The sequence below is a fragment of the Rhinoraja longicauda genome, chromosome 20 (assembly GCF_053455715.1).
Source record: "Rhinoraja longicauda isolate Sanriku21f chromosome 20, sRhiLon1.1, whole genome shotgun sequence".
Taxonomy (NCBI): Eukaryota; Metazoa; Chordata; class Chondrichthyes; order Rajiformes; family Arhynchobatidae; genus Rhinoraja; species Rhinoraja longicauda.
Window position 1 is genome coordinate 11,369,358 of NC_135972.1, and position 26,504 is coordinate 11,395,861.

The 26,504-nt window shown below is 48.7% G+C and overlaps 1 protein-coding gene across 1 annotated transcript in view; it reads left to right on the forward strand.

Moving 5' to 3' along the window:
* Window positions 1-26,504, forward strand: part of LOC144603563 (sortilin-like) — a 120,624-nt gene that overhangs the window by 60,034 nt on the left and 34,086 nt on the right. Inside the window, exons 4-9 of the mRNA XM_078416947.1 lie at window positions 3-105; window positions 205-372; window positions 582-655; window positions 5,378-5,424; window positions 17,319-17,455; window positions 19,877-19,960. Coding sequence (XP_078273073.1) covers window positions 3-105; window positions 205-372; window positions 582-655; window positions 5,378-5,424; window positions 17,319-17,455; window positions 19,877-19,960 — 613 coding nt within the window. The remainder of the gene's footprint in view (window positions 1-2; window positions 106-204; window positions 373-581; window positions 656-5,377; window positions 5,425-17,318; window positions 17,456-19,876; window positions 19,961-26,504) is intronic.

Below are 26,504 nucleotides of genomic sequence, written 5' to 3' on the forward strand. Positions count from 1 at the left end.
AGTACGGATTATGGGAAAACATTTACTGATATATCAACCGTACTCAAGAGCTATTACATACGGAAAGAATTTGGAATTAATGTTGGACCGGAGCATTCAAAGAAGGTGGGATTTTTGAGATGTTAGGTATCAGTTTTTCTCTTTAAAAAAAACGGGAAATAATTAGACATATTATTAAAATGCTCTTTTTTCTTCAACCGCTAGGTCATTCTGACAGCTGATGAGTCCAAATATTCTAAACGAGGTGGCATAATATTGCGGTCATCCGATTCTGGAATGTCATTTCATTCCATCCTTCTTCCCTTCCACCCCAGCCTGCCGATGGTCTATCACTCCAACCTTTCCAACCACCTACTGGCCTACAGCACTGATGTAAGTAAAGTCCGAGCCAAAAGTCACGTTGCATTTATAAAGTTTGCACCTGCCTCCACCATGACTGGCTGCGCATGTTTCAGGGTGTGGAGGGATGGGTGGTGGGGAGGGAGGGAGGGAGGCGGGTTAGTAATTCTGAAGGCTGCTCTGTGTTGTGTTGGGACATTTGGAATCGGCTCTCACTTTGCCATCTTTTCCTCCTGCTGCAGCACGACCTTTGGTTTTCTCAAAATTTTGGTGAAACGTGGAAAAAAATCCATCAATTCGTGTATGGCTTTTCATGGTAAGTTGCAGATTTGCAATTTACCTTATCTTAATGATTTGGAATGCCTTTTTTAGCAACAATTTATAAGACTTCAGGAAATTGCAACATTCAAAGCATTTTGTTATTGTGTCAAATAAAAAAGCACCCCAGAAACAGAAAAATGAAGACACTTTTCGACATAATTTTCTTTCCAACCTTCCTTTCTTTTAACAATATTATTTACTTTTTCATCTTGCTGTTCATTGTGAAGCAATGACAGGCAGGGAAAGACAAGGTCCATTAAACCTTGCACCTTCTAGTTTGTTGGAGACACAAGATAATGGAATCCTGAGCAAAGCACAAAGTGTTGGAGGAATTTGGCAGGTCAGGCAGCATCTGTGGATGGAATGGACAGTCAATGTTTTGGATCAGGATCTTCTTGTGGCTGATAGGAGTAGTGGAGAGAAAGCTGGAAAGGAGAGATATGCAGCGACAAAGCCTGGCAAGGGACAAATGGATACAGGTGAGGTTTTTTTTGGCAGATGGGAGGTTTAAGTGACCTATAAATTAATCTCAGATGGAATGAAACAACTGAGGGTTGAGGAAAGGAAAGGAAAGAGATGGTGGTTCTTCGTGTGTTTACCAAGGTTTTGTGGTCAGTCATAGGTAGAATTAGGAGATAGTTGGAAGAGAAGTGGGATGAGTGTGTGGAGGTAGGAATTGAGTGAGGAGGAGGTGTTGGGCAGGAGGTATCATGTTACTAATGATCCCAGGCTAGTCCCGATGTAAATGACTTTTGAATATTGTATAAGAAGCACTTGCAGATGCTGGTTTAAACTGAAGATAGACACAAAAAGCTGGAGTAACTCAGCGGACCAGGCATCATCTCTGGAGAGAAGGAATGGGTGACGTTTCGGGTGAAGAAAGGTCTCGACTGCCTGTCCCGCTGAGTTACTCCAGCGTTTTGTGTCTATCTTTGACTTTAGAATATTGTTTGGCTTGAAATTGTCACCCAAAGGTTTTGCAGTTGGTATTGAGTGCTTATCAACAAATATTCAAAATAATTTGGAACTTACTTTGGATTGATCCTCTTAATATGAACTTTAAAAAAAAAAACTGGTGATAATTTTTTCCCGGTGAGGTGAATGATGCCCACCTGCAGAGTCATCATTTTGAAATAGAAATGTTGCCAATTCCTTTGAAAGGATAAAAAACCCCTGTAAATACTGGACATAGAAAAGACAGGAAAAGCTCTGACCTGACAGCACCTGTGGAGAGAGAAATGTTCAGCATTTCTGTTTCATGACTTTCATCAAAACCAGGGGAAGTTGGGAAAGGAAACTTAAGTTGCAGTAAAGGGTGAAAGATAGAGCATTAAAGGCAAGTCTGTGATTGGAAGGAGGCCAAGAGAGATGGGGTGGTGCTTGTGGTAAAGACTTGTTTATTGCAGCTGCTCTATCTGATGGTGGTATAAGTAGAAAATAAATGAGAAAAGAAGTGTTGAAATGGCAAGATAAAAAAGACTGCAGTTGCTGGAAATCTCCAATAAAAGAGAAAATTGGAAAGTCTTGGCAGATCACAGATTAGCTGTGGAAAGAGAAAAAGTGGCGTTGATATTATGGGTTGATGATCTTTCATGAGAACTGGCCAATTTTGATGCTGTGTGGAGGACGTGGTTATCTGAAATTGTTGGGATCAATATTTTGTGTCTATCTTCAGTGCAGACCAGCATCTGCAGTTCCTTCCTACACAAAGTTTAAAGGGAATGTGCAGGGCAAGTCTTTTACACCGACAATGGTGGGTGCCTGATGGTGGTGAAGGCAGGTATATCTTGAAGTTATGTTGAAGAAGCTTTTAGATAGGCTCATGGATATGGAAGGAATGGAGGGATATTGATCATGTGCAGGCAGGTGAGATTAGTTTATCTAGGCATAAATCATGGATATTGAGGACCGAAGGGGCTGTTTCTGTGGTGAACTATTCTAAAGAACAGAACTCAGCCATTCAGTTCCTCAAGCCATGTAATTACTTATCTCAAGTCAAATCAAGTTTATTTGTCACATACATATACAAGATGTGCAGTGAAATGAAAGTGGCAACACCTGCGGATTGTGCTAAACTACAAAACAGAATAGAAAAAAAAAATGTTAACACAAAAAATAAATTAATACAGTAAATTAAATTAGTCCTTGGTGATATGAGAGTTAACAGTCCTGATGGTCTGTGGGAAGAAACTCCATCTCATCCTCTCTGTTTTCACAGCGTGACAGTGGAGGCGTTTGCCTGACCGTAGCAGCTGGAACAGTCCATTGCTGGGGTGGTAGGGGTCCCCCATAATGTTGCTGGCTCTGGATCTGCACCTCCTGACGTATAGGTCCTGCAGGGGGGCGAGTGTAGTTCCTATAGTGCATTCAGCCGAATGCACTACTCTCCGCAGAGCCTTCCGGTCCTGGGCAGAGCTGTTCCCAAACCAGATTGTGATGTTCCCGGACAAGATGCTTTCTACAGCCCCAGAGTAAAAGCACTGAAGGATCCTCAGAGAGACTCTAAATTTCCTCAACTGTCTGAGGTGGTAAAGGCGCTGCCTTGCCTTACTCACCAGTATGGCAATGTGTGTTGTCCATGCCAGATCCTCTGTGATGTGGACTCCCAGGTATTTAAAGCTGCTCACCGTGTCCACAGCAGTCCCATTTAACTCCAGTGGCGTGTACGTCCTCGGATGTTGAGCCCTTCTAAAGTCTACAATCAGCTCCTTTGTTTTAGTGACATTCAAGAGGAGGCTATTGTCCTGACACCAGAGTGCTAGATCAGCCATCTCCTCCTGGTAGGCCTTCTCGTCGTTATCGGAGATCAGGCCCACCACCACAGTGTCATCAGCAAACTTGATGATGGAGTTGGAGCTGAACCTGGCCACACAGTCATTTGTGTACAGGGAGTACAGTAGGGGGCTAAGGACGCAACCCTGGGGGGATCCTATGTTCAGGGTGAGGGGGTCAGAAGTATGTCTCCCCATCTTGACCACTTGGGGCCTGGCGGTGAGAAAGTCCAGGACCCAGGCACACAGGGGAGTGTTAAGCCCCAGTTTCAGCAGCTTCTCAGCAAGTCTGGTGGGGACTATTGTATTGAAAGCTGAACTAAAATCAATGAACAGCATCCTCACATAGCCCCCCTTCTGGCTGTCAAGATGCGAGAGAGCGATGTGCAGAACCTGGGAGACCGCATCATCTGTGGATCTGTTCGGACGGTATGTGAACAGCAGCAGGTCCATATTGCGAGGGAGGAAGGCACAGATGTGGTTCATGATCAGCCTCTCGAAGCATTTCATGACCACCGAGGTGAGGTCCACCGGTCGATAGTCATTCAAACAAGCTGGAGAGGCATTCTTTGGCACTGGTACGATGATGGATCTTTTGAAGCATGCAGAGACCACGGACTTGGCCAAGGAGAGGTTGAATATTGTGGTGAGCACTGGAGCAAGCTGAATGGCACAAGACTTTAGTACTCGCCCAGATATACCATCTGGGCCTACAGCTTTCCTCGTGTTCACATGCATCAGAGCCCTCCTCACGTCATGCTCGGACACTGAGAATGTGTGCACATCCCCAGCGGTGGATCCCCCTCCAGCCTCACTAGCCAGTGCGCTGGCGGTGTTGTTTTTAGACGGCGAGCTAGGGGTAATGTTGCCCGTCTCGTAGAAGGAGTTCAAGTCATCAGCTAGGGAGGTGCTGGCACTTCCGGTTGAGGGGTGGCTGCACCGGTAGTTAGTTTTAGTCTGTAGCCCTTGCCTGGTGTCCTGCTGCTCCATCTGCAACTCCATCCTGTCCCTGTACCTCCTTTTTGCGTCCTTCACCACCCTTCGCAGTCGGTAGGACTCTACCTTGTAGTCGTCCATATTGCCGGATGCCAGGCCAGAGTTGTAAGCAGCGGTGCGAGCATTCAAGGCAACGCAAATAGACCTGTCCACCCAGGGTTTTTGATTAGGAAAGATGCTAACCCTTACCGTGGGAACGATGTTATCGGCTATTGTTGCAATGAAGTCCGTAACCGCTTCCGCAAACTAATTGACGTCTCTGGAACTTGCTTGGAACATATTCCAGTGCATCTTGCAGCATGGCCTCTGAATGGTCAGACCACCGCTTTACGTCCCTCGTCACCGCCATTTCCCGTACTATCCATTATTTATACTCCGGCAGCAGGAAAATGGTAGCGTGGTCAGATTTTCCAAAAGGAGGGAGCGAAACGGCCCTTATAGCCTTTCCTGGACGGCATGTAGCAGTGGTCCAAAGTTCTTTCCCCCCTGGTGACACACGTGATGTGTTGGCAGAAGTTAGGCATGACCTTTTTGAGGTTTGCCCTATTAAAATCTCCAGCCACCACCACAGTCGCATCAGGGTTCTTGTTTTGGTGTCGACACAACACATCGTGTAGGGCCGATAGTGCCATGTCGGTGTCCGCATGCGGTGGAATATAGACGGCTGCGATGATCACCGAGCTGAACTCCCGGGGAAGGTAAAATGGACGGCACGAGCACCTCACTTGTATTCATTCACGCGGATTCCTCAAGATTCTTAAGAAACTGAGTTTCATGATGATCTGTCTCTGTTTCCTATATATTGAATTACTTTGACAAGTGGAGCTCGCAGTTATAAAGGCAAACACTGTAGCTATTTTGTGACTGGGTTTGATGACATTGTTGCATGATACAGTTTGTTTTAATATAAAGGCTTATGATCACACTTCATGACTTTCTTTCCTTTTTAGGGGACCAGGCAGCACCATTTTTTTCTCAACTCATCCTGACGGCCTTTGTAAGTTAACAGAATTTTTTCAAAATATTTAAGCCCTGAGTAGGTTTTGACATTTTAATCTCTTTATCTTTCCTTTTCCCTCTCCTCTCATACTTTATTGAGTGATACATTTATTGTTGGTCATGCATAATTGTAGTGATGTTGGGCCAAATCAGCTGCTCCCAGTTTAAATAAGAGTAAATCAGCAGTCAATTATCTATCCATTAAATTCAGTGAAAATAAAATGGAGTGAATTGATATATTACTGCTAATTTGCTCAAATGTATGATCACTCAAGACTAATTTCCCCCTGTTGTTTCTTCATTTACTTGGAATCTTATACTTGGACAGTCTGATTATTTTCTTCAGCAGAAGACAAGAAGAGCAAGGGAAAATTTTATAACTGTTGGGTAAATTTAGTAAAAGGTTTGCAGCATAAGAGTCCTACAAGGAAATCCATTCACTGAGGTACAACTTTGGAGAGGATTTGTTCCCGCACCTCGGAGCCCATTCTTTCCAACACAGAAGTTGTATTATCTTATTTATGACCCCAAGCATGTGCTGAAGCTACTTTTGCAACTTCCTTTAGAGCATAGGCGATAACTAATCAGTGACTAAATACTGCTGTGGAAGCTCACACCATGCAAAGAAAGCTGATTGTCATGATGGTTTACACTGCTGCCATTGTGAACTATAATGTGCATAGGAATTTACTGGATGTCATAACAATCTCAACTTCAGGAGAACACCAAGAGCCTTTGAGATAATGACAGGAGCTCCGTCGGAGCCAAATATTACCATCCTGCCTCTCAGGCACAGTATTCAGCTCCTGCATCAGTGCCTTTGCTTTTTCTGTTCGGCAATCAGCTAGATTTGCTTTTATTCATTCTAAGATGGAGTCAAGAGCCAAAGGCATACAGAAGATAAAAACCTTGATAGAATATATAGTATGATTATTCACTGAAATATGCCATTAAAATCATTCTTAATGCTGTCTATATGGGATGGTTTCATTTGGCATTATGGTTACCAGTTGCAATTGTCAGTCATAGAAGATGAAATTTGGAATTTTTAGAGAATGGTGAATTTACACTGCAGATGCTGGTATCATAATTGTTGAGTATTTAAGAAGCAGCCTGAACTGGAAGGTGCTATCGAAGTTGCTTTCTCCCTTTTCCTGCTCCAACTCCTCCTCTTCTTCCTCATGCCCCCGGCATCTTGCCATGAAGCTAGAGAAGCTTTAGGTATGATGACTGATTCTCCTCCAACCCTCCTAACTGCTGTTTCTATTTTGGAAGTTTGTCATGTCCATCATTTGCAGGATCCATAGGATATAATATTTATGGGGTGCCTCAATTTGTCCAGACGAAAACCAAAAATATATTTGCAGCCATTTAATTTTAAATTACGTATTAATCTGTCAGGGCAGCACAGTGGCGCAGCGGTTGCTGTCTTACAGCGCTTACAGTGCCAGACACCTGGGTTCGATCCTAGCTACAGGTGCTTGTCTGTACGGAGTTTGTATGTTCTCCCCGTGACCTGCGTGGGTTTTCTCCGAGAACTCCGGTTTCCTCCCACACTCCAAAGACGTACAGGTTTGTAGGTTAATTGGCTTGGTATAAATGTAAAAATTGTCCCTAGTGTACTAGGATAGTGTTAATGTGCAGAGATCGCTGGCCGGTGTGGACTCGATGGGCAGAAGGGCCTGTTTCCGCACTTTATCTCGAATCTAAACTAAATACAATACCGTTATGAAACTGGGTTGTTTGTGTTGGATTAAGAAGTGTAAAAGATTCCACAGTATGTATCAGTTTCCTATGGGTCTTAACAATGCATGTAAATCTATATTTTTCTGAAGTGACACACCTATTTAAACTTAATCCAACCACAAACTTATTTTCACATATATACAGGGTTAATACATATTTCACAAGTAACTGTTTACCTCTGTGGTATATCAAGATATGAAATAGAAAATTAAACCTATGCTGTAGTGATGGGAAAAATAGGAATTAATTATTGAATTGAATTGAATTGAATAGATTTTATTAGCCAAATATGTATATATACAAGGAATTTGCCTCAGTGCTTTGCTCACAAGGATGACAACACGATATACAGTAGACAATTTTAAAAAACCCATTATAATTTAAACATGTGAAGAATAAAATAAAATACCAGAGCAAAAGGAGGCTACAGACTTTTGGTTGTTGAGTAGAGCTACTGCTCGTGGGAAAAAAAGCTGTTTTTATGCCTGGCTTGGCGGCTTTGACAGTGCGGAGTCGTCTCCCAGAGGGAAGTGCTTCAAAGAGTTTGGGGCCATGGTCAGAGGGGTCAGAGATGATCTTACCCGCTCGCTTCCTGGCCCTTGCAGTGTACAGCTCGTCAATGAGGAGGGGGGGGGGGGGGAGGTTGCAGCCAACAACCTTCTCAGCTGATCGAATAATGCGCTGCAGCCTGCAGATGTCATGCTTGGTGGTTGAGCCAAACAAGACCATGATGGAGAAGGTGAGGACAGACTCTATGATGGCAGTATAAAATTGGACCATCATTGCCTGTGGCAGATTGTGTTTTCTCATCTGCCGCAGGAAGTACATCCTCTGTTGGGCCTTTTTAACGGTGGAGTCGATGGTGGCCTCCCATTTTAGGTCCCTGGATATGATGGTTCCAAGGAACTTAAATGACTCCACAGATGTGACTGTGGTGTTGTTGATGGTGTGTGGGGAGAGGGAAGGGGGAGCTCTCTTAAAATTCACAATAAATTCCACTGTCTTAAGAGCATTGAGTTCCAAGTTGTTGCCAGCTGTGTCACTTCTTGTCTGTAGGCAGATTCCTCCCCATCCTGGATCAGTCCAATCAAGGTTGTGTCGTCCACAAACCTGAGAAGCTTGACAGAGGTGTCTGTGGAAGTGCAGTCGTTGGTGTAGAGAGAGCAAAGGAGAGGGGAGAGTATGCTGCCTTGTGGTGCTCCTATGCTGAGGGTCAGCGGGCCCGAGATGTGCTTTCCCAGCCTCACTTGCTGCTTCCTGTCTGTCAGGAAGTTGATGATCCACTGACAGAGGGGTTCAGGCACAGTCAACTGGGAGAGTTTGGAGTGTAGTAGCTCTGGCACAATGGTGTTGAATGAAGAGCTAAAATCCACAAACAAAATCCTTGCATAGATCCCCTGGCGGTCTGGGTGCTGGAGGATGAAGTGCGGGCCTAGGTTGATTGTGTCATCCACTGATCTATTAGTCCGGTATACAAACTGCAGGGGGTCCAGCAGGGGGTTTGTGATATTTTTCAGGAGGGCCAGCACGTCTTTCAAGGGTTTTCATGATTACAGAGGCCAGTGCGACAGGCCTGAGTCATTAAGGCCAGTAATCCTTGGTTTTTTGGGTACAGGCACAATAGTGGAGACTTTGAAGCAGGCAGGGGCAGTGCAGGTTTGCATGGACAATGAAAATGTCTGTGTAGACTGGTGCCCGTTGTTCGGCACAGAGCTTGAGGGTAGAGAGGGAAACGTTGTCCGGTCCTGGATATGGTCCACAGAGTACACATATCTAACACTATACAAATGCTAATGCATTCAACAGCAAACAGTTGACAAGAAAAATGAGTTGTCAAATACTTATTAGACCATCTATCTATCTATCTATCTTCTATCTATTTATATACTACTAAAACTCAGATCTTGAAGCGATGTTTGTATATATATTCCACTGATGTCGGCTGAAGGCAATTCCGGCAAAACGGTGAACCGTAGCGCCACGATTTTTGTACCGCCTTAATCAGCATGCGGTTCGCTGCTGTTTTTATTTAATTCGGACGCATATTTTTTAAGTTACAGAGGTCTAAAAGTGCTGCCCCCCCTCATTTATCGAAGTTTTGACAGAAGGGGGGCGCTGCGGTCCGGCAGTGCTCAGTACGCATGCGCGGAATCTCCTCACTCTGTACTCAGCACGCATGCGCGGCATCTCCTCACTCGCACCAAAACAATGGATGCCGTTAGCGGCGCCAGCCCGCGATCACCGGCTCACCTCTCCTCTCTCCCCTTGCTTCTCTCCTCTCTCCCACACCCGGAAAAACATCTCCCCGCTATCCCCCCCCCCCCGGACCTTTGAATGATGAGATCTCACAGATCCGATCACCCGCACCCCCCCCCCCCCCCCCCCGGGCCTTTAACTGATGCTAAGAGTGTGTCTGGGGGAGAGAGAATGGGGGGTGTGGGGACGGGCCCAACGGGCCCGCATAGAACGGGCACACTTGTTCTAGTATACTACTAAAACTCAGATCTTGTGTTATATATATATATATGCGCGTAACAGCGGTTTCTCTGATTTCATCAAAACGGTGAACCGTAGCGCCACGATTTTTGCACCGCCTTAATCACCACGCGGTTATCTGCTGCAAAATTGTTTTTTATTTAATTCGGTCGCATGTTTTTTAAGTTACAGAGGTTTTAAAGCGCTCCCCCCCCCCCTAAATTATAGGGGGCGCTGCGGTGCAGATTTAGTTTTCAGCTTGTGGCTTGTGACGGCTACATTTGTTTCGAAAAGTTTCCAGAAAAGGATTTAGTTTTCAGCTTGTGACGGCTACATTGTTTCGAAAAGCTAAATTGTTATTGCAAGTCAAGTCAAGTCAAGTCAAGTCAATTATATTTGTATAGCACATTTAAAAACAACCCATGTTGACCAAAGTGCTGCACATCTGATTAGGAAAAAAAAAAAAAAAGAAGGTTATAGTGGTCACTTGACATACACAGATCAGGAGGACGGGCCCAACGGGCACACTTGGAGAGTAAGAGTGGGGCTGGGGGAGGAGAGAATGGGGGGTGTGGGGACGGGCCCAACGGGCCCACTTTGAACGGGCAAACTTGTTCTAGTATACTACTAAAACTCAGATCTTGTGTTATATATATATATATGCGCGTAACAGCGGTTTCTCTGATTTCATCAAAACGGTGAACCGTAGCGCCACGATTTTTGCACCGCCTTAATCACCACGCGGTTATCTGCTGCAAAATTGTTTTTTATTTAATTCGGTCGCATGTTTTTTAAGTTACAGAGGTTTTAAAGCGCTCCCCCCCCCCCTAAATTATAGGGGGCGCTGCGGTGCAGATTTAGTTTTCAGCTTGTGGCTTGTGACGGCTACATTTGTTTCGAAAAGTTTTCAGAAAAGGATTTAGTTTTCAGCTTGTGACGGCTACATTGTTTCGAAAAGCTAAATTGTTATTGCAAGTCAAGTCAAGTCAAGTCAAGTCAATTATATTTATATAGCACATTTAAAAACAACCCATGTTGACCAAAGTGCTGCACATCTGATTAGGAAAAAAAAAAAAAAAAGAAGGTTATAGTGGTCACTTGACATACACAGATCAGGAGGACGGGCCCAACGGGCACACTTGGAGAGTAAGAGTGGGGCTGGGGGAGGAGAGAATGGGGGGTGTGGGGACGGGCCCAACGGGCCCACTTTGAACGGGCACACTTGTTCTAGTATACTACTAAAACTCAGATCTTGTGTTATATATATATGTATGCGCGTAACAGCGGTTTCTCTGATTTCGTCAAAACGGTGAACCGTAGCGCCACGATTTTTGCACCGCCTTAATCACCACGCGGTTATCTGCTGGAAAATTGTTTTTTATTTAATTCGGTCGCATGTTTTTTAAGTTACAGAGGTTTTAAAGCGCTCCCCCCCCCCCTAAATTATAAGGGGCGCTGTGGTGCGGATTTATTGAAGGTCTTCAGATTATGATGTCACAATGCCCCTGTGAGATGGCTGCTACATTGTTGCGAAAAGCGTGTGACGTCACAATGGACAAGCAGCTGCTATTGGGTGTCTACTCTTTACAAATTTACATTTTTTTATGAGAAGCACTTGGTCAAGTCAAGTCAATTTTATTTGTATAGCACATTTAAAAACAACCCACGTTGACCAAAGTGCTGTACATCTGATTAGGTACTAAGGAAAAAAATGAAACATACAGTGGCACGCAAACAGTTCACAGTACCTCCTCAATGAGCCTTAAACGCTAGGAAGTAGAAATAGGTTTTGAACCTGGACTTAAAGGAGTGGATGGAGGGGGCAGTTCTGATGGGGAGAGGGATGCTGTTCCACAGTCTAGGAGCTGCAACCGCAAAAGCTCGGTCACCCCTGAGCTCAGTCCCCCATCCACGAAGGGGGACTGGGGAGGGGGACAACAGGGGTCGTTGCGGAGGGGGCTTGGTGGTGGGGGAAAGAGGGGTACTGGGAAAAGGGGAGGTCCCCCTTCCCCCCTCAACCCCTTCATCCCCCCTCCTTCCCACCTCCATCCCCACTCCCTCCCCCCTCCCTCCCCCCTCCTCCCCCTCCCTCCCCAACTCCCTCCCCCCTCCCTCCCCACCTCCCTCACCCCTCCCCCCCTAACTCCCCCCCCTCCCTCCTTCCCTCCATCCCTCCCTCCCCCAATCCCTCCCCCCTCCCTCCATCCATTCCTCTCCCCCTCCCCCCTCCTTCCACCCTCCCTCCCCCCTCCCGGTTACAATGGAAATCCTACGGGGACGGGCCCAACGGGGAAAGAGGGGTACTGGGAAAAGGGGAGGTCCCCCTCCCTCCCCCCTCCCTCCCCCTTCCCCCCTCCCTCCCCCTCCCCCCCTACCCCCCTCCCTCCCCTCTCCCTCCCCCTTCCCCCCTCCACCCCCCTCCACTCCCCCTCCCTCCCCCTCCCCTCCTCCCTCCACACCTCCCTCCTCCCTCCCTCCCTCCCCCTTCCCTCCCTCCCCTCCTCCCGGTTACAATGGAAACCCTACGAGGACGGGCCCAACGGGGAAAGAGGGGTACTGGGAAAAGGGGAGGTCCCCCTCCCTCCCCCTTCCCCCCCTCCCCTCCACCCCTCCCTCCCCCTCCCCCCTACCCCTCTCCCTCCCCCCCTTCCCCCCTCCCCCTCCCTCCCCCTCCCTCCCCCTCCCCTCCTCCCTCCACACCTCCCTCCCTCCCCCTTCGCTCCCCTCCTCCCGGTTACAATGGAAACCCTACGAGGACGGGCCAACGGGGAAAGAGGGGTACTGGGAAAAGGGGAGGTCCCCCTCCCTCCCCCCTTCCCCCTCCCCCCTTCCCCCTCCCCCCCCTCCCTCCCCCTCCCCCTCCCCCCCCTCCCTCCCCCTCCCCCCCTACCCGACCCCCTCCCCCCCTTCCCCCCCTCCCCCCCTCCCTCCCCCTCCCCTCCTCCCTCCACACTTCCCTCCTCCCTCCCTCCCCCTTCCCTCCCTCCCCTCCTCCCGGTTACAATGGAAACCCTACGAGGACGGGCCCAACGGGGAAAGAGGGGTACTGGGAAAAGAGGAGGTCCCCCTCCCTCCCCCCTTCCCTCCCCCCTCCCCTCCCCTCCCCCTCCCTCCCCCCTACCCACCTCCCTCCCCTCTCCCTCCCCCCTCCCCCCCTTCCCCCCCTCACCCCCCTCCCCTCCTCCCTCCACACCTCCCTCCTCCCTCCCTCCCCCTTCCCTCCCTCCCCTCCTCCCGGTTACAATGGAAACCCTATGACGACGGGCCCAACGGGGAAAGAGGGGTACTGGGAAAAGGGGAGGTCCCCCTCCCTCCCCCCTCCCCTCCCCCCTCCCCTCCTCCCTCCCTCCCCCTCCCTCCCCCCCCTCTCCCTCCCCCTCCCCTCCCCTCCCCCCTCCCCTCCCCCCTCCCCTCCCCTCTCCCTCCCCCTCCCCCTTCCCCCCTCCCTCCCCCTCCCCTCCTTCCTCCCTCCCCCTTATTTATCTTTGTTTTACATATATATATCTATATATATATATATATATATACTAGACTAAGTGGACCCGTTGGGCCCATAACTCATTGGGTTGCCATTGTGATGTTGGGAAAAATCGCACTTTTTTCTTTAAAATAAATGCCTTTAAAAATAAAACTCAATGAAAATCACGATTTTTCTTAAAAATTTTTTTTTTTCTGCATTGGTCTGGCACCATCCCCTCCCCTCCCTCACTCCATCCCCTCAACCCCTTTTCTTCCCTACCCACTCCCCCCCTTCCCCTCCCACACCCCAGTCACCCACTCCATCTCCTCCCTCCATTCTTAGGGGCTCTCTGGCGGCGCCGCCATTCCTGCTCGTCGGGTTTCCATCATGACGTCGAACATGGAGGTATTACTGCGCATGGGCAGCTGACGGGCACAGCAAGTGGAAAAGGGATTTATTAAAGTTTAAAATAAGAATAACAAAATATAACAATTTGAACGTTAATAGGATTTCTTGATGCAGGAATTTTCAACATCAGCATCATTTCCCCTTTTCACAACAGGCAGAAGTTGGCGAAAATCGCCACAACAAAAGGTAAGAATGCCGCCAAAAGGGTCATCGTTCTTTTTGCTTAGATGTCGAAGAGTTCTGTCCACCACTTCAAAGCTCTCCCTCCTAATCATCGGGCAATCATCCCGAACAATCAGTCTCACACTCCTGATCAAATGAACCATGTTGGAGTTCTTCTCAATGTTGCACATGGTATTATCGTTCACTTCGATGGGTATCTTGAATCGAGAATGTGCAGTTCTTCCGCCAGGCATCAATGTAGCTGCTATACCAGAGGATGCTACAGCAAAAGCAACATCAACTTGACCTCGAACTTTGGAGAGGATCAAATTGGTGAGAATTGTTTTGCCCATTCCTGCTGGAATATCAATGAAAAACATTGAAGGAACATTCCTTTCCAAGCAGCTGCACACATGGTCATACACTGCTCTTTGCTCAGCATTCAGCAGAGGCTCCTTCTCTTCAACAAATCACTGTTGTTCAGGTCCATTGTACTGCAGTTCACTCAGCAATTCTGGATTGTCACCATCAAGGTTCATCCTTCCATGTCTTGGTAGTGGCACATGAAAGTATCCCAGTGTCTTGTTGTAATTCACAAGCTTGTCTTGAATATACAACAGAGCCTGATCATGATGCCTCTCATCAATCATGATATTTGGATCATCGATTGTTCTCCGTTCTCTTTGAAGGTAATCTTCAGACATTGAATTCTTGAAGCGATCCCATAATTGTCGAGAAGTGTTGATCTCAGCAATCGTCAGCAAAACAAACAAATCTCTCATTGCTTCAGGGAGTCTTGTCCATTCAGCATCTTCCATCGTCTGTTGCCAATGGTCGTCAGTTTGCAACAAACCTCTTTCAATGCAGACGTCTTTGAAGGAAGGAAGAATATGTCCGTCATGTGTTCTCGATGAATCGAAGGATACTGGCCCTTTTACGTGATGGAGAAGCAGTCTCAAGTAGTAGAGGTCGCATCTCAAGTAGTAGAGGTGAATTGGACAGTGCCCTAGTTTATGGAAGGACTATTCGGAATCCTGATAACAGATGGGGATCTGCCCAAAAAGAGCAGAGAGAAGAAGGAATGACCAGGGTGAGCGCTTTTCTGAGGTTGCTTGAAGTGCACATGGAGTCAGAGGTGGAAAGCCTGGTTTGCGTGACGGACTGGGCTATATCCCCACCTCACTGCAATTTCTTGCAGACTCTGGATAGTTCCCAAACCAGTAAAACCTTTTAATGACATTGCTAACAGTAAGTAGTGTAATAACAAGTAACTGCAGAGACGACCGGGGTTTAGAGCGGCAGCAGGAGCAGCGGCGGCCATGATGGAGACGCCCGGGGTTTAGAGTGGCAGCAGGAGCAGCGGTGGCCATGAGGGAGCCCCCTTACGTTAAGTGCGTCAGCGGGAGCAGCGACGGCGGTGTAATGGCTCACTGGAGCTGGAGAGCGGAGCGGCGGCCATGATGGAGACGCCCGGGGTTTAGAGCGGGAAGGAGAAGCAGCGGCGGCTAGGCGATGGATCAGCGGGGCTCTGGGGTCTCGCAGTGAAGGAGACGCCTGTGGTTTGGAGCGGCGGCAGCGGTGATGGCGGGGGCTCAGGGGCGGAGCGGTGGCCATGATGGAGACGCCCGTGGTTTGGAGCGGCAGCAGCGGTGGTGGCGGGGTGGGGCAGGGACACTGGGGCGGAGCGGCTGCCATGATGGAGACTCCTGGGGTTTGGAGCGGTGGCGGTGACACTCCCCCACTTGGGCTGCGGAACTAAACGGGCGTCTGGCGGGAAGTGGGAGCTGAACGAAAATGATGACCCTCCCCCCAACTGCGCACGCGCAGTCACCCGTCGGCCATCTTACGTATGTGTAGGCGCTGGTCTGGTGGCCATCCTACGTGAGGACTGGCCCCAAGTGCGCATGCGCTGGTTTTTAAAAACTTTAAAATGTGAATAACTAAAAATATAACACCAATTTCAATAAAACTACCAGTTTTACCATTAACATGACGACGGTGAATAAGGTGGGCCTAAAAATGTCACGCTATCTTGTACAGTTTTGACTGATGTTCGGTCACAAACAAACAAACAAGTGAGAGTTTTAAGTATATAGACTAGACCAAGTGGACCCGTTGGGCCCATTCCTTGTAGAGGGGGGACAGGGAAGGGGAGAGGGTATGATTGAGAGAGGCCTGGACCCAAAGCCTCTCCTGTATTGTAGCACCCTCAACCCCCCCACTTAATCCCCCTTATCCCCCCTTCCTCCCACTGACCCATTCCTACCCAGCCCCATTTGCCCCTCCCCTGCCCCCACCCCCACTTTCCCCTTCCCTACTCCCACGGCTCTGCCTCCACCGCCATTTCCCCCTCCCCACCCCTATTCCCCACTCGCCCCCACCTCCCTCTCCTCCCCTACCCCCACTCTCCCTACCCGCACACCCATTCTTCCACGCTCCCCACGCCCACTCTCCCCCACCCCCACTCTTCCCTTAGTTAAAGGTCCGGGGGGGGGGGGGGGGAGCGCATCAGTTAAAGGTCCGGGGGGGTGAGCGCTTTAGTTAAGGGGGTGGGGGAGCGCATTAGTTTAAGGTCAGGGGGGGAGCGCATCAGTTAAACATCTGGGGGGGGGGTGCATCAGTTAAACATCCGGGGGGGGGGGGCACATCAGTTAAAGGTCCGGGGGGGGAGGGAGCTCACTAGTTAAAGTTCCAGGGGGGGAGTGAGGGAGCGCATTAGTTAAAGGTCCGGGTGGGGGGGGGGGGGGGGGGGGAGGGAGCGCATTAGTTAAAGGTCCGGGGGGGACACGGGAACACATCAGTTAAGGGTCGGGGGGGGGGCGAGAGCGAGCTGATCTGTTGAAGACGTGCGGTTCGCATTGCATTGTGACGTCACACGCTGGACATTGGCGGGGGAGGGGGGAGCGCGAGCTCATCTCACAGGCGCACGGGTGCCATTGTGACGTCACACGCTGAAGACCTTCAGGAAATGGGTTAGAAAGGAAAATTTTAAACTTTAAAACCCTCTAGCTTTAAATATATAACTTCAATTCGAATGAGAGTGGTTTTAATATATGGCCAGGATTATGGCGAGTATGGTGGTGCATAAACTGTAGCGCTATGGTGTACCATTTTGGCTGTGCGAGCGACAAAAGTTATGCTGCACACATACACACGGACACAGAGTTTTAATAATATAAGATAAGACAGACAGACAGACAGACAGACAGACAGACAGACAGACAGACAGACAGACAGACAGACAGACAGACAGACAGACAGACAGACAGACAGACAGACAGACAGACAGACAGACAGACAGACAGACAGACAGACAGACAGATAGATAGATAGATAGATAGATAGATAGATAGATAGATAGATGTCAATTATAAATTTTTCATCAAAGCATTTGAGACCAAGCAAACAAACGTGGCTCTAAAGCTGCCTGTAATATGAAAGCTGTGAAGTATTCCTAATGCTGACAGGCCATTGTAACCTTGTGGTAACTACTGTTCAACATGGCATGGGGTTAATGTCCTCGGTGATGTTCAAGCAGGTAGAGTGGCTAATTGAGTGTCACCAGCTTTAACATAAAAGTTAAACTTAATATGTTATGAAACACAAATATAAGTTTATCATTTATTAAAATTATCTTACAGATGATGTAAATGCCAGAGGAGCACTGGTGCTTAAGAAAACAATGGATTTTGGGAAAACGTATCAAACACTTCTCTCGCATGTTTACTCATTTGGCTTTGCTGGCCGTTTCCTCTTTGCCTCTGTTGTCAGTAACCAGGTAAGATAACTATTTAAGGAATCGCAGCCCAGACAATTTGCATGCTAGTGATCTGGAAATCTGCAAGATTATGCTTAAAAACTCCACACTGCTCTGCTCAGGCGGCAACTGGAGGATTAATTACTGTTCTTGTGGTGAGGTTATGAACAGATCATCCAATACCTTTAGATGTTGCGCAGAGGAGGATAGTCAGATTGAGTACTGATGTTGTAGGGGTGCGTTGTGAGGACTTTAGACTTTTACTGTAGATTTTACACATAGTTAGGAATAGTTGCATAAATTATAGCATCTGTGGCTTGGAAAGATCACCTGAGAGAAGTATAAAAGATGCTCTGAAAAATAGCTGAGGAGATCAGGAGTTGGGTGACCATTGTGCTAAAATCGAGTGGGATGAGCTGGGGTACCAATGCAGCAATTCATGTATGACATTAGTCTCTCAATGATCAAATATCGTGTATATCCTGGACTATTGGTACTTATTCTAGAGACACAGATGTTGTGCTAAATTCCTCAATGTGTATCATTACTGGAATCCTGAAATTTATACTAATTCACTGCTCACTAGCTTGGCTACTCAAGATAGTTGCCACAATAAGGCTACAAATTAAATGTAATCCACGTGAACGATATTTACCACTTTCCTGCTCAGAAATATTTGCAAATATGTTCCTAGAGCACAAGGCCTCCCCTTAATACATATTTGAAGTGCTTTTATGTATATCAAAGAGAGACGTAAAATTCTTGACATTTTATTTAATTGTAAAGATATGCATTATTTCAAAACTACATTGCTTGCATTGAAAGGGTGAAAATGGTATAGTATGAAGTAGCTTTTATTTCTATATTGGTTACTCCCACGCAATCTGAAAATTCAATACCGATGCTGAAGAAATGAACATTAAGGATCAGGATGTTATGGATATCAAATTGGTGTGGCCAGGTTGACTGCATGTGGCCGCATTGCTATGACATCCGAGGCAAGATTCTGATCTGTACATGGTGGTCAGAGGAAAGGGGCAGGCTGGAAGGTATACACCCTACTAATAAAAATTATAAAGAATAAAAAGAAGCAAAAAATAATCTCTCCAGAGATGTTGCCTGTCCCGCTGAGTTGCTCCAGCATTTTGTGTCGACCAGCAGAAAAATAATTTCAGGCTGTCCTGCGAAACTGTGGTCTTCGGATCCTAATATAGGCCTGGCAATTGTGTTGGAATCGGCCTAAAGCATCCAGCTGCTCAGCAGCAATAGATAATATTTTACGTGTCAATACATATGTATTGAAGCATGTATGTTAATTTAATGCGTCTCTTTCATATGATGGAGCATAGAACATTTATGATTCTGGAGGACACCATATAGGCTATTATGTTTCTGCCAGTCAAAAAAACCTGCCCAGCCAATGATACTTTCCAGCATCAGGATCATAGTCTTGTGGGCCTCAACTCTTCAAATGCAAGTTCATGTACTTTGTAAATGTGACAAGGACTTCTGCCTTATTCAACCTTTCAGCCAGTGTATTTCAGATGCCCATCACCCTATTGGCAAAACATTTTTTCTTTGTCTCCTATCTGCCAATTATATTAACCCTATGCACTGTGGTTTTTGGCTCCTCTGCTAAAGGAAATAGGCTCTTCTTGTTTACTCAGAGCAGACCCCTCATGATTTTATACAGATCAATTAGGTCTCCCCTCAGCCGCCTCTTTCCAAAAGAAAGAACCGTATCTTATTCAGTTTATCCTCGTAATCCTCTTCAGCCACCACTCCAGTGCAATTACTCTTTATCTCTTCTTCGCCTTTTAAACAATGTACGTTAGCAGTTCGCAATCCTCTAGGCTGCGATGACCTTTATAATTATGGAGAATTGGGAAAATTCACCTGATGCTGAGTATTCATCCAAAACATTGGCAATTCTTTTTGCCCCCCCAACCTCCACAAATGCCGCTTGACTTGTTGAATTCTTTCATCAGTTTGCATTTTGGTCCAGATTCCAGCATCTGCAATCTCTTGTGTCTCTTGAAAAAATCTTATCAGAATCTTTTCAGTTTCCTCCTTTGGTTCACGTAAAATTAAGGATTGGCAATTTATTCACCTTCAAAGATGGTCAACATCTGGAAATTTCTTCTTTCACTGCCTTTATATCAATTCCTATTTCGCACTTAACCACCTTAACCAAAATATTGGCATCAGTCAATGTTTCAAAGTAATTTTAGCGACAGTTTAGAAATTAACTTTGTTTCCATTCATTATATTATATAAAACATTTGCTTTCACTGAACTGCACTACCTTGTGATTGTCAAATGTTATATGTAACTTGGAAGGATAATGTGTGTAATACATTTGTATTAGTATATATAATAAAAGAGAGGGGGTGGGGGTGTGAAGTATTCTGAAGAGTGTGGAATAACAATTTTTATTTTCAGACCCAGCCCAGATTGGTGTATGTGTCTGCTGATCAGGGTGGTGTTTGGAATAAAGCTCAACTCCCTCCTGTGAGCCATGAACAGGTACATTCAAAGTAATCTTCAATGTCTCTTCATCTGTTCTTGTTGTAAATTATCAAACAGCATTTTAAAGCATAATTTCAAGTTCTGATTTGGATAGGTTCTTTTAGTTATTATTATTATTTGACAAAATAATTTTTACTGGATTATTGAGAAAACTTCAGAATAGTTTCAATAACAATATTTCCTCAGTCAAATCTGTCAGTTGGCACCCATGTTCTTTTTCTTTCATATATTATTTCCCAAGTTATTCCAGAGAAGTTTGGAACTAGTGCAGTAGTTCCCAAACTGCACAAGGTTCTCAGAATGGAAGGAAAGTCTCCATAAATTGGAGCAAGCCTTGGAGTAGATTATAGATCAAGTCAAGTCTTCTTGAGTTTATTGTTATAGGCATAAGTATGATGAGGTACAGGTAGTAGCAGAGAGAAGAGGGCATGGCCTGGATGGTGGGGATCCATGTTGATAGATGTTGCCTTCTTGAGACAGTGTTTCAGTAGAAGCTTTTGATTGTGGGCAGAGATGTGCTTGTGATGGACCGGACTGAATCCATCACTTTTCACAGCCTCTTACATTCTGTATGTTGGAATTGCCATACTAGACCTTGATGCAACCAATCAGGGTCTATAGAGGTTTGTTAGAGTATTTGGGACATGCTGGAATCTCTTTAAAATAGTAAGAAATCCAAGACACTGGCACATCTTTGTGATTACATCCATGTGCCGGACCTGGCACAGGTCATCCGAGATGTTTATGCTGAGCATTCATAATTACTCTTATCTATTTATTTTGTTTCCAGAAGCATCCTCACATTTTTGAGCCTCAAAAACACATTTTATTTCACTGTTTCACTTATGAGGTTGGAAGTGGAATAGTGAAAATATTTCCTTCCCATTGTTAGTCACTTAATATTTACAAAAGCCTACAAAACAATTCTGCAATTGAAAATAATTAATTTGGTTAATATAAAGGCATTGATGAGTGAAGTTTAGTTGAGGTACAAGGTGCCTGATCATTTAGGAAGTATCAGTGCTGACACTTGTTTACATTCCCAGGTGTTTGCAGCAGTTAACATAATTTTGTACTCACTAATGCCAAATACTTTTGTACAACTCCTGCTTGCATATTAGTGCTTGCAGACATCTCCAACAATGTCTATGTTCAAGTTTATTTTCTCCTGTTTGTAATCACAATGAATAATATATATATAGGAGTCACAAAGTCCCTCAACCATTCTCTGCCATTCTGTATTTCTGTTAATTTTTTTAACCAATCTGCTTTTACATCCTATCTTTCTCCCATCCCTTATAAAAAAAATGTTTTCTTATTGCTAGTTTTTAATTTTATAAGATTATAAGTTCTCTTTGTTCAAGTGCAAGAGAGCAGCAATACTGTGGGGAGAATATTATTCATTCTAAGAGGCAGCGGGTGGATGAGTTTGTGCAGAATACTTCAACATACCTACTTTACATTCAGTGATGACATCTAGAGATTTATCTTGTTAACTTTTTCCGACCTTGTGAACCTTTCAGTTATACTTTATTTTAAAAAAAAAATTCTGTCCAGTCTTCTAACCTGCCACCAATTGTTTCACGAATGCCTGGTGAATGCTGCCCTTGGATTGTTTCAAAATAAAGCTCGTAGCCCTAAAGTTACACAGCATGGAAGAAACAGGCCTTTTAGTCCACCAAGTCCACACAACCATCAAACATTAATTTACACTAATCCATCACCAATCTTCTCAACACCTCTCCAATCTCCAAATTCAATCCAATGATATTTTATTACCGCTATTTCTGAGGTGTATCCTCTTTGGAAAAAATCGATGCAAAATACTTGTTTAATTCATCTGCCACGTCCCAATTTCCATTATTAAGTGCCCAGATTTGCTTTCTTTTTTTTTGTTACCATTTTCCAAATGCATTACATCATACTTTTCTTTTGGATAAAATCCCTTGCCCCGTTTCTCTGCCGAACTGAATCCTTTCGACTTTAGCCCAATGATGTATCAGAGTTGACAAAGTAATTCATACAGATTTAAAAATAATATCCTTTATGCTTTGGGGTATCTGGGTCTGAAATATAAAATGCAGCTTAATATTTTTAAGTTAATGACTGATATGCAACCTCAATATGAGCATTTCTTATTACTCTATGTATTTTCAGCATTTTGTGTATTTTATCAAGTGAATATTAGCTTTATTTCCCCAGCTCTATTCCAAAATATTTTATTTTAGTCAGCAACATTTAAATTGGTAAAATATTCCTATCTATCTATATACTATTAAAACTCAGATCTTGTATCTATATATATATATCCCACTGATGTCGGCTGAAGACGGCAATTCCGGCAAAACGGTGAACCGTAGCGCCACGATTTTTGTACCGCCTTAATCAGCATGCGGTTCGCTGCTGGAAAATTATATTTTTATTTAATTCGGACGCATATTTTTTAAGTTACAGAGGTTTAAAAGTGCTGCCCCCCCTGATTTGTCGAAGTTTTGACAGAAGGGGGGCGCTGCGGTGCGGATTGTGATGTCACAATGCCCCTGTGAGATGGACTCGAGCTGACCCCCCTTCCCCCCCCCAGCGGTATTCAGCGTGTGACGTCACAATGCCCCTGTGCTACATTGTTGCGAAGAGCTGTCAAGTCAAGTCCATTTTATTTGTACAGCACATTTAAAAACAACCCACGTTGACCAAAGTGCTGTACATCTGATTAGCGCCTCCTCAATGAGCCTCAAACGCTAGGGAGTAGAAATAGGTTTTGAGCATGGACTTAAAGGAGTCGATGGAGGGGGCAGTTCTGATGGGGAGAGGAATGCTCTTTCCACCCTCCCCCTCTCTCCCTCCCCCCTCCCCCCTCCCCCCTTTCCCCCCTCCCCCCCCTTTCCGCCCTCCCCTTCCACCCTCCCCTCCCCTCCCCCTTCCCTCCCCCCACTCCCCTTCCCCCTTCCCCCTCCCCTCCTCCCTCCACACCTCCCTCCTCCCCCCCTCCCCCTTCCCTCCCTCCCCTTCTCCCGGTTACAATGTAAACCCTACGAGGACGGGCACAATGGGGAAAGAGGGGTACTGGGAAAAGGGGAGGTCCCCCTCCCTCCGCCCTTCCCCTCCCCCTCCCTCCCCCTCCCCCTCTCTCCCTCCCCCTCCCCCTCTCTCCCTCCCCCCTTCCCCCCCTCCCCTTCCCCCCCTCCCCTACCCCCTCCCTCCCCCTCCCCTCCTCCCTCCACACCTCTCTCCCTCCCCCTTCCCTCCCTCCCCTCCTCCCGGTTACAATGGAAACCCTACGAGGACGGGCCCAACGGGCACACTTGAGATGGGTGCTACAGTGAGAAGCACTATGTGACCGCGAATGTTTCAAAACAAGCACTTAAAAAGCACTTATCTCTTTTTAAAGTATATTTTTTTATTGCAAGTCACTTAACATACACAGATCAGCATTGGGCCCATATGCTCGTGGGCCACCGGGGCAAGTGTTTCGAAAAAAGCACTGAGAGTGTGTATGGGGAGAGAGAGAATGGGGGGGGGGTCTGTGAATGGGGACTGGGGACAACAGGGGTCGTTGCGGAGGGGGCTTGGTGGTGGGGGAAAGAGGGGTACTGGGAAAAGGGGAGGTCCCACTTCCCCCATCAACCCCTTCCTCCCCCCTCCTTCCCACCTCCATCCCCACTCCCTCCCCCCCTCCCTCCCCCCTCAATCCCAACCTCCATCACCACTCAGCCCCTAACTCCCCCCCTCCCTCCTTCCCTCCATCCCACCCTCCCCCACTCCCTCCCCCCTCCCTCCACCATTCCATCCCTCTCCCCCTCCCCCCTCCTTCCACCATCCCTCCACCCCTCCCGGTTACAATGGAAACCCTACAGGGACGGGCCCAACGGGGAAAGAGGGGTACTGGGAAAAGGGGAGATCCCCCTCCCTCCCTCCCCCCTCACTCCCCCTTACCTCCCCCCTACCCCCCTCCCTCCCCTCTCCCTCCCTCCTCCCCCTTCCCCCCTCCCCCCCTCCCCTCCCCCTCCCCTCCCCTCCTCCCTCCACACCTCCCTCCTCCCTCCCTCCCCCTCCCCTCCCTCCCCTCCTCCCGGTTACAATGGAAACCCTACGAGCACGGGCCCAATGGGGAAAGAGGGGTACTGGGAAAAGGGGAGGTCCCCCTCCCTCCCCCCTCACTCCCTTCTCCCTCCCCCCCTCCCTCCCCCTCCCCTTCCCCCCTCCCTCCCCTTCCCCCCTCCCCCTCCCCCCTACCCCCTTCCCTCACCTCTCCCTCCCTCCCTTCCTCCCTCCCCTCCCTCCCCCTCCCCTCCCCCCTCCACACCTCCCTACTCCCTCCCTCCCCCTTCCCTACCCCCACTCCCCTCCCGGTTACAATGGAAACCCTACGAGGACGGGCCCAACGGGCACACTTCTTCTAGTATACTATTAAAACTCAGATCTTGAATATATATATATATATTCCACTGATGTCGGCTGAATACGGCAATTCCGGCAAAACGGTAAACCGTAGCGCCACGATTTCTGTACCGCCTTAATCAGCATGCGGTTCGCTGCTGGAAAATGATATTTTTATTTAATTTGGACGCATATTTTTTAAGTTACAGAGGTTTAAAAGTGCTGCCCCCCCTGATTTATCGAAGTTTTGACAGAAGGGGGGCGCTGCGGTGCGGATTTATTCTTCATTGTGATGTCACAATGCCCCTGTGAGATGAACTCGAGCAGACCCCCCTTCCCCCCCCCCGTGGTATTCAGCGTGTGACGTCACAATGCCCCTGTGCCTCTCCCTCCCCCTTCCCCCCTCCCCCTCCCCTACCTCCCCCCTCCCCCTCCCCCTCCCCTACCTCCCCCCTCCCTCCCCCTCCCCCCTTCCCCTCTCCCTCCCCCCTCCCCCCTTTCCCCCCTCCCCCCCTTTCCGCCCTCCCCTTCCCCCTCCCTCCCCTCCTCCCTCCTCCCTCCCTCCCCCTCCCCTACCTCCCCCCTCCCCCTTCCCCTCTCCCTCCCCCCTCCCCCCTTCCCCCCTCCCCCCTTTCCCCCCTCCCCTTCCCCCCTCCCTTCCCCCCTCCCTCCCACCCCCTCCCCCCTCCCCCCTCCCCTCCCCTCCCCTCTCCCTCCCCTTCCCCCCACCTCTGCCCCCTTCCTCCCCCCCTCCTCTCCCCCCCTCCTCTCCCCCCCTCTCCTCTCCCCCCCTCTCCTCTCCCCCCTCTCCTCTCCCCCCTTCCCTCCCCCCTCCCCCTCCCTTCCCCCCTCCCTTTCCCCTCCCTTCCCCCCCCTTCCCCCCTCCCTTCCCCCCTCCCTCCCCTCCTCCCTCCTCCCTCCCTCCCCCTTCCCTCCCTCCCCATCTCCCGGTTACAATGGAATCCCTACGAGGACGGGCCCAACGGGGAAAGAGTGGTACTGGGAAAAGGGGAGAGCCCCCTCCCTCCCCCTTCCCCCTCCCATCCCCCCTCCCTCCCCCTCCCCCCCTACCCCCCTCCCCTCTCCCCCTCCCTCCCCCCTCCCTCCCCCCTCCCTCCCCCTCACCCCTACCCCCTCACTCCCCCCTCCCCCCTTCCCCCCTCCCCCCCTCCCTCCCCCTCCCCTCCTCCCTCCACACCTCCCTCCTCCCTCCCTCCCCCTTCCCTCCCTCCCCTCCTCCCGGTTACAATGGAAACCCTACGAGGACGGGCCCAACGGGGAAAGAGGGGTACTGGGAAAAGGGGAGGTCCCCCTCCCCCCTCCCTCCCACCCCCTCCCCTCCCCCCTCCCCTCCCCTCCCCTCTCCCTCCCCTTCCCCCCACCTCTGCCCCCTTCCTCCCCCCTCCTCTCCCCCCCTCTCCTCTCCCCCCCTCTCCTCTCCCCCCCTCTCCTCTCCCCCCTCTCCTCTCCCCCCCTCTCCTCTCCCCCCCTCTCCTCTCCCCCTTCCCTCCCCCCTCCCCCTCCCTTCCCCCCTCCCTTTCCCCTCCCTTCCCCCCCCTTCCCCCCTCCCTTACACCCTCCCTCCCCCTCTCCTCCCCTCTCCCCCTCCCTCCCCACTCTCCTCTCCTCCCTACCTCATCCCTCCCTCCCTCCCTTCCCCGCAGCGCTGACCGCCGGGAAGTGTAGTCGCCGTCGCCTCTCCCGCTTCTGCTCTATAGATAAGATTCATTTCTTTTTCAACAAAGAATGCTGTTTATTTTAAAGTAAAATAGACACCTCTCCTCTCTCCCCCCCTCTCCTCTCCTCTCTCCCCCCCCCTCTCCTCTCCTCTCCCCCCTCTCCCCTCTCCTCTCCCCCCTCTCCTCTCCCCCTCCACTCTTTCCTCTCCCCTCTCCTCTCCCCTCCCCCCCTCTCCTCTCCCCCCTCTCCTCTCCCCCCTCTCCTCTCCCCCCTCCTCTCCCCCCTCCTCTCCCCCCTCCTCCCCCCCTCCTCCCCCCCTCCTCCTCTCCCCCCCTCCTCCTCTCCCCCTCCCTCCTCCCCCCTCCCTCCTCCCCCCTTCCCCCCTCCACCCCTCCCCCCCTCCCACCCCTCTACCCCTCCCCCCCTCCTCTCCCCCCCCCTCCTCTCCCCCCCCTCCTCTCCCCCTCCTCCTCTCCCCGAAGCG